At 36.2% G+C, this 15689-nt stretch overlaps 1 protein-coding gene across 1 annotated transcript in view; it reads left to right on the top strand.

The window, feature by feature from the left end:
* THSD7A (thrombospondin type 1 domain containing 7A) overlaps nucleotides 1-15689 on the top strand; it is a 188985-nt gene that overhangs the window by 118587 nt on the left and 54709 nt on the right. Inside the window, exons 7-10 of the mRNA XM_063152161.1 lie at nucleotides 1236-1427; nucleotides 9170-9404; nucleotides 12396-12511; nucleotides 14656-14788. Coding sequence (XP_063008231.1) covers nucleotides 1236-1427; nucleotides 9170-9404; nucleotides 12396-12511; nucleotides 14656-14788 — 676 coding nt within the window. The remainder of the gene's footprint in view (nucleotides 1-1235; nucleotides 1428-9169; nucleotides 9405-12395; nucleotides 12512-14655; nucleotides 14789-15689) is intronic.

Here is a 15689-nt window from a genome sequence, read left to right as displayed (position 1 = left end):
GCTATTAAAACAAAGGGGTTGACATTATGGGTCTTAGAAAGTGCATAATGTAGACAGCTCAGGATTATGTAAAATTCAAGAGTGCTTCAATAGATGAATCATAACAGAAGGTTTTATACCCTAGAGATCATGTAGCACAAAAGGCATTGAGATGCTTTGAAGTATTATCCTTTTTAGAAAATAATTTAAAAAAAAAGTTTTATGTTTACAAATGAGCTGACTCTTTCATTCCTTAATTGTATGTGGTTGTCAATGCCTCAGAAGTCCAGTGTGTTCTTAGATTCAACATTTTCAGTTCCTCATAACAGGCATTATATTGTGCTAATAAGGCTAGAATTCTAAAACATGGACCTGAATCTTTCTCTCCTTCGTTTTTTCCATCATTTGCTCCAATATGAAGATCTATCATGATTACTTACTGATACCAGAATATGTGATCATTCATTCTTTCCTCCTTAATAAGTATTAACTTATTTGATCAAGAAATCATGTCACCTCACAAAACTATTCATATTGTGATTAAGGTGCTGTTTGGACAGACCTCAGACACAGTGGTCCTGTGATTACCTGATTGAAAACAAAAGCAACCCTGCTACTTAAATACTAGCTAATATTTCATTAAGCAATTCACACCAGCCTGGATCTTATGATTATAATGAAATATGTATCTACAGAATACAAATGCATAGATCTTGTCATACCTCCATGACACAAAGAGTGATGTGTTGCTGATTTGCTAACAAATGAAGATCTTTCTAACCAAACAACACTCTGACTGTAATTTACTGCATATTTTGATGGATAGCTGCAATTCAAAGGATGAATCGTGGATTATAAACTGGCTAAATTAGGATGCTTTTCCCCTTCTCGCACAAATCTGGATGAAAACTGGGTCATTTCTATACATGCATCTCTATGTACAGTTTTCCATAGGGTTGTTATATACTTTGTTATATTTGGATTTTGTGTGGGGTCATGTATTGCAAAATAAAAGCCTAAATACCACCCAGGCTGGCATTCACTTCATGAGAATATCAAATCAACTTAGATTTAAGTATGCTCTTCTAGAATTGAGGCAGAGGAGACAAGTAATAAAAAAATCTATTTACCTTGTTTATACACAAGAACAGAATCTAATTTATTTGTGCGCCCATCTGGACTGGATTGCTCATTTTAAGTTAATTTAGCAAATGATAGACTGCTACGGCCTTTTTTTTTATTTTTCTTACCCCCAGGAGAAGAGGTTGACAGGCAGCTGTGCAGAGATGCCATCTACCCGATCCCGGTGGTGTGCGAAGCGCCGTGCCCCAAGGACTGCGTGCTCAGCGCGTGGTCTGCCTGGTCCTCCTGCTCGCACACCTGCTCCGGAAAAACCACGGAAGGGAGGCAGCTGCGCGCCCGCTCCGTCCTGGCCTACGCGGGGGAAGGTAAGGGCTCGCCCTCGCCTCTGGGATTGACAATCCTCCACTGCCTCCGTAACGTCAAAGTGATCTCTTGATCGACAGAAACAAACTGTTAGATCATATTTTGAGTTTTTTTAAATAAAACAGAATTGTTTAAATGGCTGTCCTACATTTACTCCTGGTACCTAAAGCTGTTTTATGGTTGTCCTACATTTAGGATAACCGTACTAGGTTACATTTGAACAAAACTCCTTTCTCACTGATTGTTACATGCAGATGTACACACACACAAGTGTATGTGTGTGCATATATCTGTATTTACTATTTACTTCTGGTATCTAAAACTGTTTTAAAGAGGGTTTATTTTGCTCATTTCAGGCAATATTACTATATTTTTTTAGTGTGCCTAGTGTTACTGTTTCTATTTCAGAGATACGATTTTCTTGTTTTCATTAAAATTAAACAAGACAAACTTTTCATCCGATACAGGTTAACGATGCTAATTTATGTCCAATTTGGAAAGATATAGGTATCCTGAATGCTGAAAAGATGAGGATTTTAATGATTCAAATGTTGTCCAATTTGGAAAGATAGAAGTATCCTGAATACTGAAAAGATGAGAATTTTAATGATTCAAATGTTAGCAAAAGGGTTTTGGGGTTTCTTTTCTCTGGTAACTTATGTTACCCCACTAACATTGTTATTCATAGCAAAACTTTGGATTTTGCCCTACAAGTCTTCATTCTTGAATGGTTCCCATTTGTTCAAGTGATCCTTGTGCAGTGTCTGCAGCATATGCAAAGAGAAGACATAGCTGGAATATAAAGGAGAAGACAAAACAGGTTTTAAATACAGATTCATGGCTATTCTTTTATGATTTTGCATGGTTCCTACAGCTCTTTTTGTTTTGGTTTTAAGTACTTGGAGGGGTGGCTGGGTTATAGAGGAAACGTATTCTGTATATAACATGATTCAAAAATGGCCATGTCAAGTGTGCCAATGCCTCATGCAACACCAGGAGACACAGCCACCAAAGAGTTCTTGGAAGATGTTTACTCACATGTATTACTGACAGAAAAGTTAAATGCCTCAATATAAAAGGATTACATGCATGTGTTTGTTCTTCTTTTAAACTATTGAGCATTTTATTACTTTATCTTAAGATCAAATTTAGCTGAGAAATGAAAGCTGCAAGATATGGAAGCAATGAATTGGAACAGCTGTACACTTTGCTGTTTGCAGACACAGCTAACATTGCTAAAAGTGTACTCTGCTTTTGGCAGAATTTGGGTGATTGTAAAAAAAAATAGCAGAGCACTTCCAACTTTTTCTCTGAAAGGAATTTTTGCTAGAAATGTTAGTGGCAATCAGAACTGTATTCTATTTTAGTAGGTGATTCAAATAATAAATTATTTAGATGGATCCAATGTAACAAAGTAGAAACACTTTTAAAATTATATAAAAATTTGGTTTGTTGTTTCCCTTTCTTTTATAGAGTGTCGAACAGACTCATTTTGTGGGAAACAGAGACATATAATTCAAATAAATATATATTCATGTGCTTCTTGCTTGTCCATCTAGGTCAAGACAGTAGATTTTTGGTGTACTTTTGTAATTTTGCCGGTGACAGAAATTTAAATCCTGACAAGCATGCCATAGAAGTCAAAAACCTAAATTACTAGAAAAATTAAACCACTTTCTTATGCTTAATCTTAAAAAGTACTCACTCAGAGAATGAAAGTATATAAATAAATTAAAGAAGCTTCCAAGGTTTAGCATATTTTTACAATTTTAACTGGAAAGTACTTTTCACCTTTTCTTGTATTATATTAAAACATTTATCAGTTTAACTTTTTTTTATGCTTCAGTGGAATGAGAGTTATTTTCATGTTTCTCCTCATACTCCTGTTATGCCTCTTAGTCATTTGTTACATGACAAATAACTGATTGACTTTTCACCTCCAGAATCCCATGACTGAGATCAGCTGAGTTCCCAAAGCATAAAATGGGTGCTGGGAGGTAATTTCTTTTTCTAGGAGCACAGAATATAATAATGTGTTTGAATATCTGTATTCCACTGATATAAAAGGAAGCTTCACATTGAGCATTTTTTTGGAAAACATGCAGTTCTCAGTTCCATTCAGAACTTAGAAAAAATGCCCAGAACTGTAGATGGAAGCTCTGCAAGCATCATGTAAAACTAAAAATTCCAAGTCTCATGTAAGACCAATAATTCCGTCTACACATTAAAGCTGAATTCTGAAAACAGCTATCAGTTCTGTTCAGGTGAACAGTCACACAAGTTTTCTTTTGGATTTCTGAACCTTTTCTTGAGCTGTTGGTATGAGAGACAGACCAGGGTAGGTAAGCTATTCCATACTAATTTCTGTATCCTGTTGCCTTGAGTTTTTTACTCAAAACACAATAGGAAAAATATATTGTGAATAAATATATACTATTCCTATTATATATCAGGACTTGATATTAATTAAAGAAAAAATATGCAAGACTGTTGCAAATCCATGAATCAGGCTAAATTTGTATTCTAAAATGACATAAGGAGTCCAGGTGTGAGTCCTTGATCACACACATCCTCCTGCTAGTCATTCAGTGCACAAGCCTAGACAGATCAAAGCATTGCAGTCATTGCATACACAATGAATACTGCAATCCATCAAAGTATCTGGTACATTTATTTCTCATTCATTTGGGTACTTAAACATGAGCACCCCCTGAAATTTTTGAGGCTCTATAGATACATGTGAAATAGGTTTTTTATCTGGCTCTCAGATGGCTTTTTATCAAGTATTGTTTGTGATTCTTCAGTTTCTCTCTTCTTTGAAATGAAAAATACTATATTCTACCATTTTTCTTGTTAACATTGGCATATAACTGTCTGTAATAGAGCTATGTCATTTCACACCTAAAAATTTTTTTTCCTCTTAGTACCAATCTATCTCTGCTGCTGAATTGGTTTGAAGAAACCATCAAGTTAACACGACTGGCCACCAGGAAACAACCACAGTCTAATCAATTTTTAATTTGATTTAGAATAGGAATAATTCAGTAGTATTATAATAATTCCTCAGTGTAAAGAATAGGTTCACAGAAAAACTATAAGCTGTATGTAAAATACAACAAATATAAGCCATATGTAAATTACAACAGTGACAAAGTTTTCTAATGAGCTCTGGGATACCAACTGCCCCTCCAGCACTACACTGATTTCTGCTTGAGCCAGGAGCTGACCTCAGTTGTACACCCTCTCATCAGCATTTGCTCATTCCATACAAGACCCTTTTCATGTGCTCAAACCACACACTGCAGAGCCTCAGGCACGGTGTGGTCATGCACATCTGGGATGGGCTTATTTACTTGCATTCAGGGGAAAGAAAGGAGTCTTTTCACAAGATAAAGACTTACTGTGCTTTGTGAGATGACTCCATGTGAAAATGGCTGTCACAATAAAAATTTTTTGGTATTTTTTCTGAGATCATTGTCCTCAGCTTGAAGGTTTGAAAGGCAAAGTGATTTATAAATTTGCCTGTGAGACTGCCTATAGTGTTAGCTCATTTCTGTCACTGTCAAATATATCTTCATGGTACAGTAAGAAACTCAGAAAAGTCACTGTCTCAAAATAAAAAATGACAGCAAAGGACATAGTGATGTTAGCTGATACATCATGCAGTTGTTCTGCATAAATCCAGTAAGGTATTGTATACAGCTCAGCCTGTCTCTCGAATGTAGGGTGTGTCTACTTTTGGTTTATATTCTGTTTAATATTTCTGTTCTTCTTTTTACTCCCTGCTTACAATAAATCTTATACAATGAGTAGTGTGCACTAAGACTGTTTCACATTACTATTGGACCTGAGACTCAAAAGAACTGAATTAATCTTAGTTTTTCAGTAAGTAATAAATATGTAGATTGATTTTGTTTTGATTATACACTGCCATAGACTGGAAAATTGGTGCAATACAGCATAACAGTAATGTTGTGAGTACATCCTAAGTTTTATCAGTAAAACCAATTTTGGAAAAGTAAAGATTTAACACGCCAAACCAAAACCAAAAAACCCAAAAAACCCAAAAATTAAAAGAGGAAAATAATGCAAAGAGGAAAATAAGAAAACTTAAAAGCTTAATTTATTAAAATGAGAGGGAAGGGAAATTTTTTTAATATTATTCTCTTAGGGCAGGGATGCATATATGCACCAGTGCTTTGCTATGGGTGTTACATGCTCATAGATCAGCAAAGTGTAATGCCATAAGGACTATTTGGCATGACCATACAGCACAGACACTAAACATCACATTTAGATAGTCTAGAATATCAGTTGTCCATCTCATCAGATATTCTGTTTGACAGGGACCAACAACTCTTCTCATCTATCTGCAAGATTGATTTATTGAATATGTAAGAAATATCTGGATCAAAGGGGTTTTTTATCAATACTTAACAGATTATTGTTTATATGCTTTATTCCTGTTAAATTCCAATACAGTTTGACTACATAGTTGCACACAAGTAGTTATGCGTAGGGGTTTTTAATGTATTTATTCTTCCTACATTTATTGAGTTTGTTTTTAATTTTTGTATTTTCCTGGCTTGAAAGAACAGTGCTTGGTAATTAAATCTGAAAGCACAGAATGAGTATTTATTTCAGCAGCAAATTTCTCCTTCACAAAAGAATAAGTTTTGGAGAGCATGAGGTTTTTCATGAAACAGGAATAAAAAAACCCCACTTAGTTTTGTAACTGTGCAACCTGAATTTTCAGGCAAGACTTACTAAGTGACCTGACACCTGTGTGAGAAAGGTGAGCCAGGGCAGTGTATGTTACTGTGCTTCTTTTGCTCAGGAGCCCATGACCTCAGATTGCTGATTGTGGTGAGAGTCAGGGGTCCTGGAAAATTCTTGAGGACAGACCTCGCATCTACCATGAGCCCACTCTGCATCCTGACCTGTTGTGTATTTCAGACAGGTCTGCTTGGTTTGTGAAACTGATATAAACCAAGGGAGGGAGCATCAGTGTTTGCAGAGCAGGAGCAGTCTTGGTTCTGACTGTGTCTGTCCTCAGGAAGTGCAATTGCCTTAAGAAGTGCCTACCTCCTGCCTACAGCAAAGAAATGAGTTACACTCATTTCACTCTCTAGAATACAACAGGCACTTCAGTCACATCTGTTTTCTCAAACTTTGAGATTATTCCAGCTGTTTTGAAATGCATTTATAAAACTATATGCCTTTGCAAAAACAAGGGATATCAAAATGATTAATTAGAATGATCCAAAATGCTTTAAAAAAATGTTTAACATTTTGAAATTTCAAAGTTATCGAGTCAGTGTCACCAAAAAAAAAAAATTTAAAATCCAATCATTGAATATCCTAGAGCAAGGTGTCTTACCCCTTTAGCAGCTCCAAACCAGGCAGAAAAGCAATCTAAGTGTATCACAATTCTGTCAACTACTTTATGAGCAATATGCAAGCCCCTCTGCAAAGCTAGGCTTTCTCTTCCAAGTCTACTTTGCTTAAAAATCCAAACCCAAAACTAAATGCTTCAGCCCCAATTGGTTTTTGTATCCTTGAAATTATTATTTTTAGTACTGCCAAGAAGTCATTTACTGTCATCTGATCATTTATTATTAAAGGATGTGCTTATTATTGTATGTCCCTTTTTCCTATATTCTGATTAATTCAAATGTCTATTTTATTTTTTTTCTGTGATACTCATTAACTTTTACATTCCTGTCAAACCTGTCCTCTACTGGGGATATGCTCATAAAGTTATTACCCCTACACAGATGTTGTAAAGGGCATCTCTAACTGCCAGTTTTCCAACCCCTTCTGATTTTCTGTACCTAGTTAAATTGGAGGAAGCACAAGAGAATGCTGTTTTCCTGGATGGAATGGCACATTGATTTTTATTTTAGTAGTATTATTTCCACATTTTGTTCAGTCTTTGCATGTTTTTTAACTCCTGGTTTAATCTGAACAGAACTGGATTCCCACTGAGCTGCAGACATTCATGCCCCAATGTTTATCATTTACAAGTCAATGTCAATCTCTTTTTTTCCCCTGAATATATATTCTTGCATATATATATATATATTCTTGCATAGCTGCCGAAACTGAACCTAAATTATCACTTTATTCTCAAATGTCTTAAGAACTGGTGCCTGTGGCATTCAATATTTTTAACATTTTTTCAATATTTTAAATCTATATTTAAAATATATTTTAAACAATTCTGATAGACTTGAGTTGCATCCATTTTCTACCAAAAAAATTGAGTTATTCTTTAATTAAATTCACGTATTTGTAGGTTTTTCTAATCCTGCTTTGCAAAATTTAAGATTAGCTAGACTGTGGCATGAAATTTCAACTGATATGATGTTTCCTGTGGCTTTGTTGAATCAATATTTTTAGGAAAAAGCCAGAAATTAAAAATATTCCTAGAGAAATAAATTGAGAATTATGACTTTATCTTGTGTTTTCATTAGAATGAACCTTTTCTCATGTTTGCTGCAGATCTAGACCATACAGAGAAACTTGTTGTATAAAGTATTTTTATACTGGCAGCTTGATTTTCTTGTGTTGGAGAGTTTGAAGCATTCATTGTTTCTTTCATTACATTTACATTTTTTGTTTAATTTCAACAACGGGTGCTTAAAACTCCCTCCCTCCCACATATCTGTCTAGCAGACATGCAAACCTGAAGTTCAGTGCTGGGGTATAAATAATATACTCTACAACATGCATTTGGTGGGAGCATGCATTTTAGAGAAAAGTCATATGGATCATCAGCATTAACTAATAAAAAGCTCCTCTTTCAATTGTCTCTCCTACTTTTCTTGTCTTTTAGAAGAGGCTAAAATGTTGCTTAGGTTTTTTGCTGCCTTTCCATCAGTTGGAGATAGGGGACCCATTGTTACTTTAGGCCAGAATCTCAGACCTAGATTCTAGTGACACCAGATATTTAGCAGGTGTGATGTCTGCTCACAGGGCTAGACCTGGAATAGCCTGTGATCAGCACTCATAGGAAAGACCTCTTCATTTCTGCTGGAGGACTGGGAGGCCAAAGTAAGTTTGAAGTGCTTGAATATAATGAACTGAACATACTATCAAAGAAACCAAGCACAACAAAGATAGATTTTCTTCACAATCATTGACACTTGATTGCATTTTAATCTTAACCTGAAATAGGCTTTGTTATCTTAATCTGGACCTGGAATTGCCAGCTGTGCCATCCTCTTTGGTTCACATAATATGGATAAACATCCACTGGGAGCTAGGAGAAGAGCTCCAAAAATCTTTTCAATTCATCTGTGAATTAGACGTAAACAGAGGTTTTTACACATGTATAATTAGAATTATTGACCATTTCTTCTGTCTACAGCCTTCATACATCCTTATGTGATCTCTTGCAGTCTCTCAGTGTTCACTTCTAGAGAACACTGAAAAAATAAGGCTGTAGACCACTCCAAGCACATTAGTGTTATAGAAGTTATGATTATTTTGTTATCCTTTTGGTACAGACTTAAATACTGTCCATGAACAGTCTGTTCTGTGTGGCTTGTTGACTGAAATTTATGAAAGTCGATATTGGGCATATGAAGAGGAGGAAAAAGGAACAGCATTTCTTTCATGTAATCAAACACAATATATAACTAAGAAAACTTCAAAGTGAGTTTGTGGTGTGTGGTTTTTTTTAAATAAAAGTTATATCTCGTTCCAGTGAAGGATCATTTGCCCTCTGTTACTGTTGCAGGAGGAGTGCAGTGCCCGAACAGCAGCGCCCTGCAGCAGACGCGCAGCTGCAACGAGCACTCCTGCACTGTGTACCACTGGCAGACTGGCCCGTGGGGACAGTGCATAGAGGACACGTCTGTCTCTGCTTTCAACTCCTCTGCCAGCTGGAACGGGGAGGCTACCTGTTCCGTGGGGATGCAGACAAGAAAGGTCATCTGTGTCAGAGTCAACGTGGGACAAGTAGGCCCGAAAAAGTAATGATCTTTAAAAGTGTCTTCATGCTGTAATAATGTTTGGATTTTACTGCTTTATATTTTTATCACCAAAAACTGCTTGCAAAGGCAAAAATACCCTCTTCTGTGTGTTCTCATGAGGGGACATTTCACCTTCTAAAAATACAAGACTAGCACAACAGGAAAACTAGACAATACCTTTCTCAGTATGGATTTTAATGGATAGTATTTATGATGGTGGTTCTGCTGACAGCTACATAAATCCAGTTGGCTCCTTACCACCATCAGGTTGAGTCACAATAAAATTCTTGGAGTATGTGTGTGAAATGCAGAGCGGCACCATTTTTAAGATCCTTGTGATGCTTCCAAACAAGCAACATGCTGTATTGATTAGTGCAGTTCCACTCAAAAATAGTGATATGAATCTAAATACACTAAAGCCCTTCTCAGAACCAGACCAAGGAGCTGCAGCACAGTGAAAAATGGCATGGCATTAATTTGAAGCATTAGTTTGAACATTAGTTTGACAAAATTTGTGGGGTTTTTTCCCCACTTATGTGGGTTTTTTAAATTATTTCCTTGGCCCACTGATTTGGGTTTACAGTTTAATGTGTTACTAGGGTTAAATACAGATTAGCTGCTAGTAAAATGCATTTGATACTATCTTTGTAGGGATTTGCAGTCTGTAAATATATCCCACTCAGAACAGATTCAAAACTCTAAGAACTGGTAGCAGAGGTCATTTAGAAAGTTCACGAGGCAGCTATTTTCACACAAAATGTTTGCTTGATGCCTGCCATTTGCTGTTTTATTTGGCTGTAGATTTGAGCCTAATTTACTTTAAATGGAAATGTGGGGAGTAATGTCTGCACATTCAGTAATCTAAATTGTTGTGTATCTGTATTAAGTTGCTGTTCTATTTAGTCATGATAGAATTATCTTTTGTTTGGTACATTTACAGAAAAAAAAACCCACAAATCTCTAATGATGTTATCATCCTTTTTAAATCTACTAGATGCCACTACCTTTGATTTGATGTTAAATTCTGGGAGGAGGACTGTTTTATTCTTTCATAAATGAATCATGTGAAGTGAAAAAAGGTCTTGGTTGTTCCTTCAAATTGTCACATCAAAATCACTGAATCATTTTTAAAGACCCAGACGTTTAACATGAAAATGTAAATAGGAACCTTGTTTTAAACTTCCCTTAATAAAAAGGATTACTGTGGTATGATACAATCAATATTATTGGCCTTATCTGCCTCACAAGTTACAGACTCCAGCATGTATCTTTTCTGTTTAATTTGACCTTGAGTAAGGACTGCAAAAAAATCAATACTTTGCTTTAAGCCATATATAGTAAACACAAACAATATAAAGCATAGAAATGGTGTTCTAATTGAACTAATTGCCTTGCCTAAGTATCTGAAGAGCAATTGTAGTGTTTAGCACTCCTGAAAGATGAAGCTCTCCATAAAATGGTGATTGTGTGCATTTCAGACTGTTTTGTATGCTTATAATTTCTCCTGTTTTTAAAGGGAAAAGCCAATGTAAGAAAAAACATTAGCAAGCAAACGTTCAATGCTTTTCAGAAACATTTTTTAATTTTAATCCTAAAGAAATTTCTGACAATATTGTCAATATATGCGATTGGAAGCAGAGGTTTTGTTAAAGTGTATCTGATCATATCTAAACACACCCTTGCTTATAGAATCTGATTTTATGAATCACATGGAACTGAGGCACAACTTGACTAAAAATTGTAGAGAGAACTTACATAGGGGCAATGGAGATTTGTATTGCTATAGCTGTGTTATTTCATGTTTTTTCACATTGGTGGGAGGGGAAAAAAGAGAAGGGGTGGAGATCCCATTTTAAGAGAGCACCAAGAAATTGGTGCTCGTTCATGGTAATTGATCACATACTGAGAATAACATGTGAATTGACAGGAAAATGCAGAGACATCTGATGGAAAGCATGCACAAGCAAGTATTATTGTTCTAGAGTATGTTCCTGTAAAACTGCAAATCAGCTTTTGTCCTCCTCACATTGCTCAGGCATAGCTCTCTGCTGACCATGGAGACTAGATTTTCCTGATATTTTACCATTAGACTTGCCTCTCTCACCTCTTTGATCCCAGTTGCCCTGGACTGAAAAGAGGAAAAGCTAATCATAGTAATGTTTTTCTATAAGGATCCATAAGCTCACAAACATGGATGTTATGTTTGTCTTACATCTTTACATATTCTTCAGACAGTCTACAGTCTGTATGTTTTTGGAGCAACAGAAATTTTGAAAATTATTTCAAATATTTTTACTACTTCTGTGAGAGTTATTGTATCATTCTGAAGCAAGTATTGTGGCATAGAGAGTTGTTTTTCCTTGATGAAAAAAGACAGAATCCCCACAGAATGGGGAAAATGACCTGGGTAATGAGTCCCATATGTGGTAGTCCAATAATCCTTTTTATATGCTGATCAAGACTCTCTCTAAAACAAGCAAGGTTTTCTGCCTTTTCTGGCAGTCTTTCTCAGTCTCATTGATCTGGCAGTTTTAAATCCTTTTCTGGTTTCTTTCATAAACACAGCCAGCTTATGCCTATTTGTTCCTGGGTTGGCAGTGTTATTTATTTTAAATATGCCTCCTTCCAGAGTTTATTTTATGATAAAGTGATGAGACCTGAAGATGTATTTTACTAAGCTAAATAATGGGATGGCTTTTCTTCATAATTATGTGAAAGCTTGAAAATTACCCTGAAAATACAAAGTCTAGTGTGGTGAGTGAGGGATGATGATTATTCAAATCCTGACGTGCAGCATACACTAGATTTGGCTTGCTTTCACCACATGTATTTAATTGCTACTAGTTTTTATAGCTGTGCTCCATCCTGGTGAATTCGGACAACAAGCACTGTCCTCATGTGCCTACAAGCATTGAGTACCTCACACAATTCACTACTTCATTGCAGACTGATTGTTTATCTGATAATGCTTCTTTGTAATTTTTTTGTTAGATGCCCTGAAAGTCTCCGACCTGAAACTGTGAGACCTTGTCTGCTTCCCTGTAGGAAGGACTGCATTGTGACTCCATTCAGTGACTGGACACCATGTCCTTCTTCTTGCCAAGAAGGTAATTTTATCCATTGCATGTTAATAAATTTTAAGTATTTAAAAGATGGGGAGTCAATTACTTGCAATAATTTTTGGCAGAATGCTTATACTCATCTCTTCTGACAGAGTACGTGAAATATCTGGTATAGCTGCTGCAGGGAGGACATAGAATTTTTGCTGAAAAGAACAGTTATTCCTATATGCATCTGTTTGGATTTTTTCCCACATTTTGCCTAATATCACAAACTCCCATTTGCATCTTACACTGATAAAGAGATAACTAGTTACAGGGTAGACACATAGCTGTTATCATCAGCTTGTCATCTGAACATCAATACTTACACAATGTTAGCATTTTAATTGTCAGATTATAAAATGAACAGATTTGGGGTTTGGAAATACCTAAGTTTATGCTGTTTGTTCATCAAAAACCCAAGTCTTTATATACAAGGAGATACATATGTAGCTAAGTAGATATGCAGTTGTACATAATTTTATCTGGCTGCTTCTATTCCAAGGAAAATTGAAGGAGAGTTAATAAAAATCAACAGACTTTACGTTGATGTGAGTGTTCTGATTTCAACATAAAGTCCAACACCAGTTTAATATACTTGGAAAAGCTTTTTAAAACAGTGCAGGTATCCCCTGAATTTTTATTATGATGAAATCACACAGGAAGTTAGCGTGATGCTAGTATTAGTTTTTTTTCTCTTCTTAAGCTTAACATGAGGCACTTTTCTAATGTGTACTATTACAGACAGACTCTGTAATACTCCCTCTTCCACAGGGTGCTAATCCCTGTGTGGGACATGGTGATTACTCACAGCTACTCTCAGAATGTAAAAGATATTGTTACATCAAACATCCAGACTTGGGCTGTCACGGCCAATTCTTTATGCTTGGTAAAGGACAAAAGCATAAAGGCATTTCTGCAGTAATTCCTATCAGTGTTCAATGCATTCTAACAAATTAAAAAAGGAGTTAAGAAGACTAAATTCATAACCTTGGAAAAAGAGCGGGGAATTGAATCTATGGAATAGTTATTCATTATTATATATGTGTTATTTTACAGCAGTATTAATTGTTCTTTCTGAAATATTTTTGTTGGAGGAGATCATACTGGGCAAAAATGCTATCGTTTTCTGTTCCCATTTCTGTGGGTTTTAAGAAAGTTCTTGATGCAATGAGCATATCTTCCTGAGTATTCACCACAAACTATTGTACAAGCTTCTATAAAACAGTATATTTGTGAACTATGAGTGTTTTGTCTGTTCAGTGAGTCCATACTACCAGAAAAATTTTTATTTCATGGGGTTTACCCATTTGTGCCAGCAAGAAGGTCAGTGGCTTTGCTGGGCTGCGCGTCTGTCTTGCCCCTTGTGCCAGCTCCTGGCACCTCCTGGAGCTGTTTGACTGGGGAGTGAAGGGTTTCCTCTGGGCTGAAGAGCGGCCAGGTGGTGGAGAGCCACCGCCGGGATTCTCCTACTGCTCACTCCTAATTACAATTGCTTGGCCGTGGTCCAGCACGCTTCTGTGATCAGACAAGCTGCAGCTGCTGTAATAACCCACCCAAAGCTGATATCAGCCCAGTCAGCCAAATGTCTGCTCTACTGCTCTCTATGAAAAAAATAAAAACCCTCCAAGATTTTTACCTAACACAGGCATTGCTGTGGAACTAATACAGATCTGTAGCTTTTCTCTTAATTTTCTGCCTGAGGAACTGATACCTGAAGATGACTAAAATCAAAATTCCTACAGGAACTATTTACTGTTTAGCATTAATAATGGATGACCATAATAATTAAAAACTGCAAACTGTAAAGGAATTCTAGAGTGGAATTTCTGTTTCTAGTTTTACATGTAAATGTTTAAAGCAAGCTTACACCTTCAAACTGTAAAGTGTAGCAGCAAACTAATCAAGCTTAGTTTTTATTCTCGTGTACTGTTAATTTGTTCAGTATTGCTGGTATTGCTTTCTGTTTAGTTCTGCTTTCTGGCTCTGAGATGAAATTAAAGTGTTTTTTCTATTAGGCTTAATTTTTCTGCTTATGGGTAAAATAGCATGTCAATATTATGGCAATTGGTTCAAAAACCTTGTTTTCACCCTAATTATTTTCAACCTTAAGTATCAGCAGTAGAAACCAGCTATTGTACTCTTTGCAGGGGGTGTCACAGTCAGGAAGCAGTCCCGTCACCGAGTCATCATCCAGCTCCCTGCCAATGGGGGTCGGGAGTGCCCAGACTCTTTGTTTGAGGAAAGGGAATGTGAAGCTTCTCCCGTCTGTCATAGTTACAGGTATGTGAGACAATCAACCAGAAACAACTCAGATATGATTTTTAAACTTGTACTACCTCTAGAGCTTGCTGAATTCCGTTACTTAGCAGTAGTTGTTTTTCTACTCTGCACTATTTAGAAAAGTAGGATACACATCTGAATCAAGGTTTCACAACAGATATATAGACTCAGTTGGGCCCACAGGGAATCAGTGGTACATTTTGTTCCAGCTCCTTGGAAAGAACATTGCAAGAACTAATAATTACTTTCCAGAATAAATTTTTCATAGAAACTTTTTTGATATTCTAAACATGTAAAGCAGATCTTTTTAAAATATCCAAAGTGCTGAACTTCAAGCTTATGTGTTTAGGAGAGCTGATTCCTGGTGCCACACTGTTCAACCTACCATAGCCTTGATTTTTCTATCCCTCTACGCCCTGAGACAGTCCAGAGCTGAAGATATCCCCCATATGCCCTGTGTCCTCTGCATTGCCCTGATCTTCATCACAGAATGTTGAGGACTATTCCAGAAGGTGGAAAAATTTTTGCTTAAGAACAGGTTTGGGTAGTTCTGTAATATCTATCTGAGTGTGTGAGAAGGTCTAGACATACAAGAAGAACTTGTTGATGGAGACAAAGTTTAGAAAATTCTGATGCCATTAGTTAGATTTACTTGACAAAATAATAAAAAATATATTTTGAAATGAATAATAACTCCTATGAAGCTACTATCTGTTGCAGAGGTACAAATAGAATTTAAGCTTAGCTTAATGAAAGGAAATTGAGATTAAAGTAATGTGTTGCTTTCATCATCTCATAAGAATTATCATTGCAAATTCTTTAGGAGATCACACTCTATGCAACTAAAAGATATGAAAAGATTGAAAAGGGCATTGGGGAGCTACAAAAATCAGTACTCTAA

Source organism: Melospiza melodia, chromosome 1, assembly GCF_035770615.1.
Source record: "Melospiza melodia melodia isolate bMelMel2 chromosome 1, bMelMel2.pri, whole genome shotgun sequence".
Taxonomy (NCBI): domain Eukaryota; kingdom Metazoa; phylum Chordata; class Aves; order Passeriformes; family Passerellidae; genus Melospiza; species Melospiza melodia.
The sequence above is the reverse complement of the archived record's forward strand: the minus strand, read 5'-3'. Positions and strand labels throughout refer to the sequence as shown.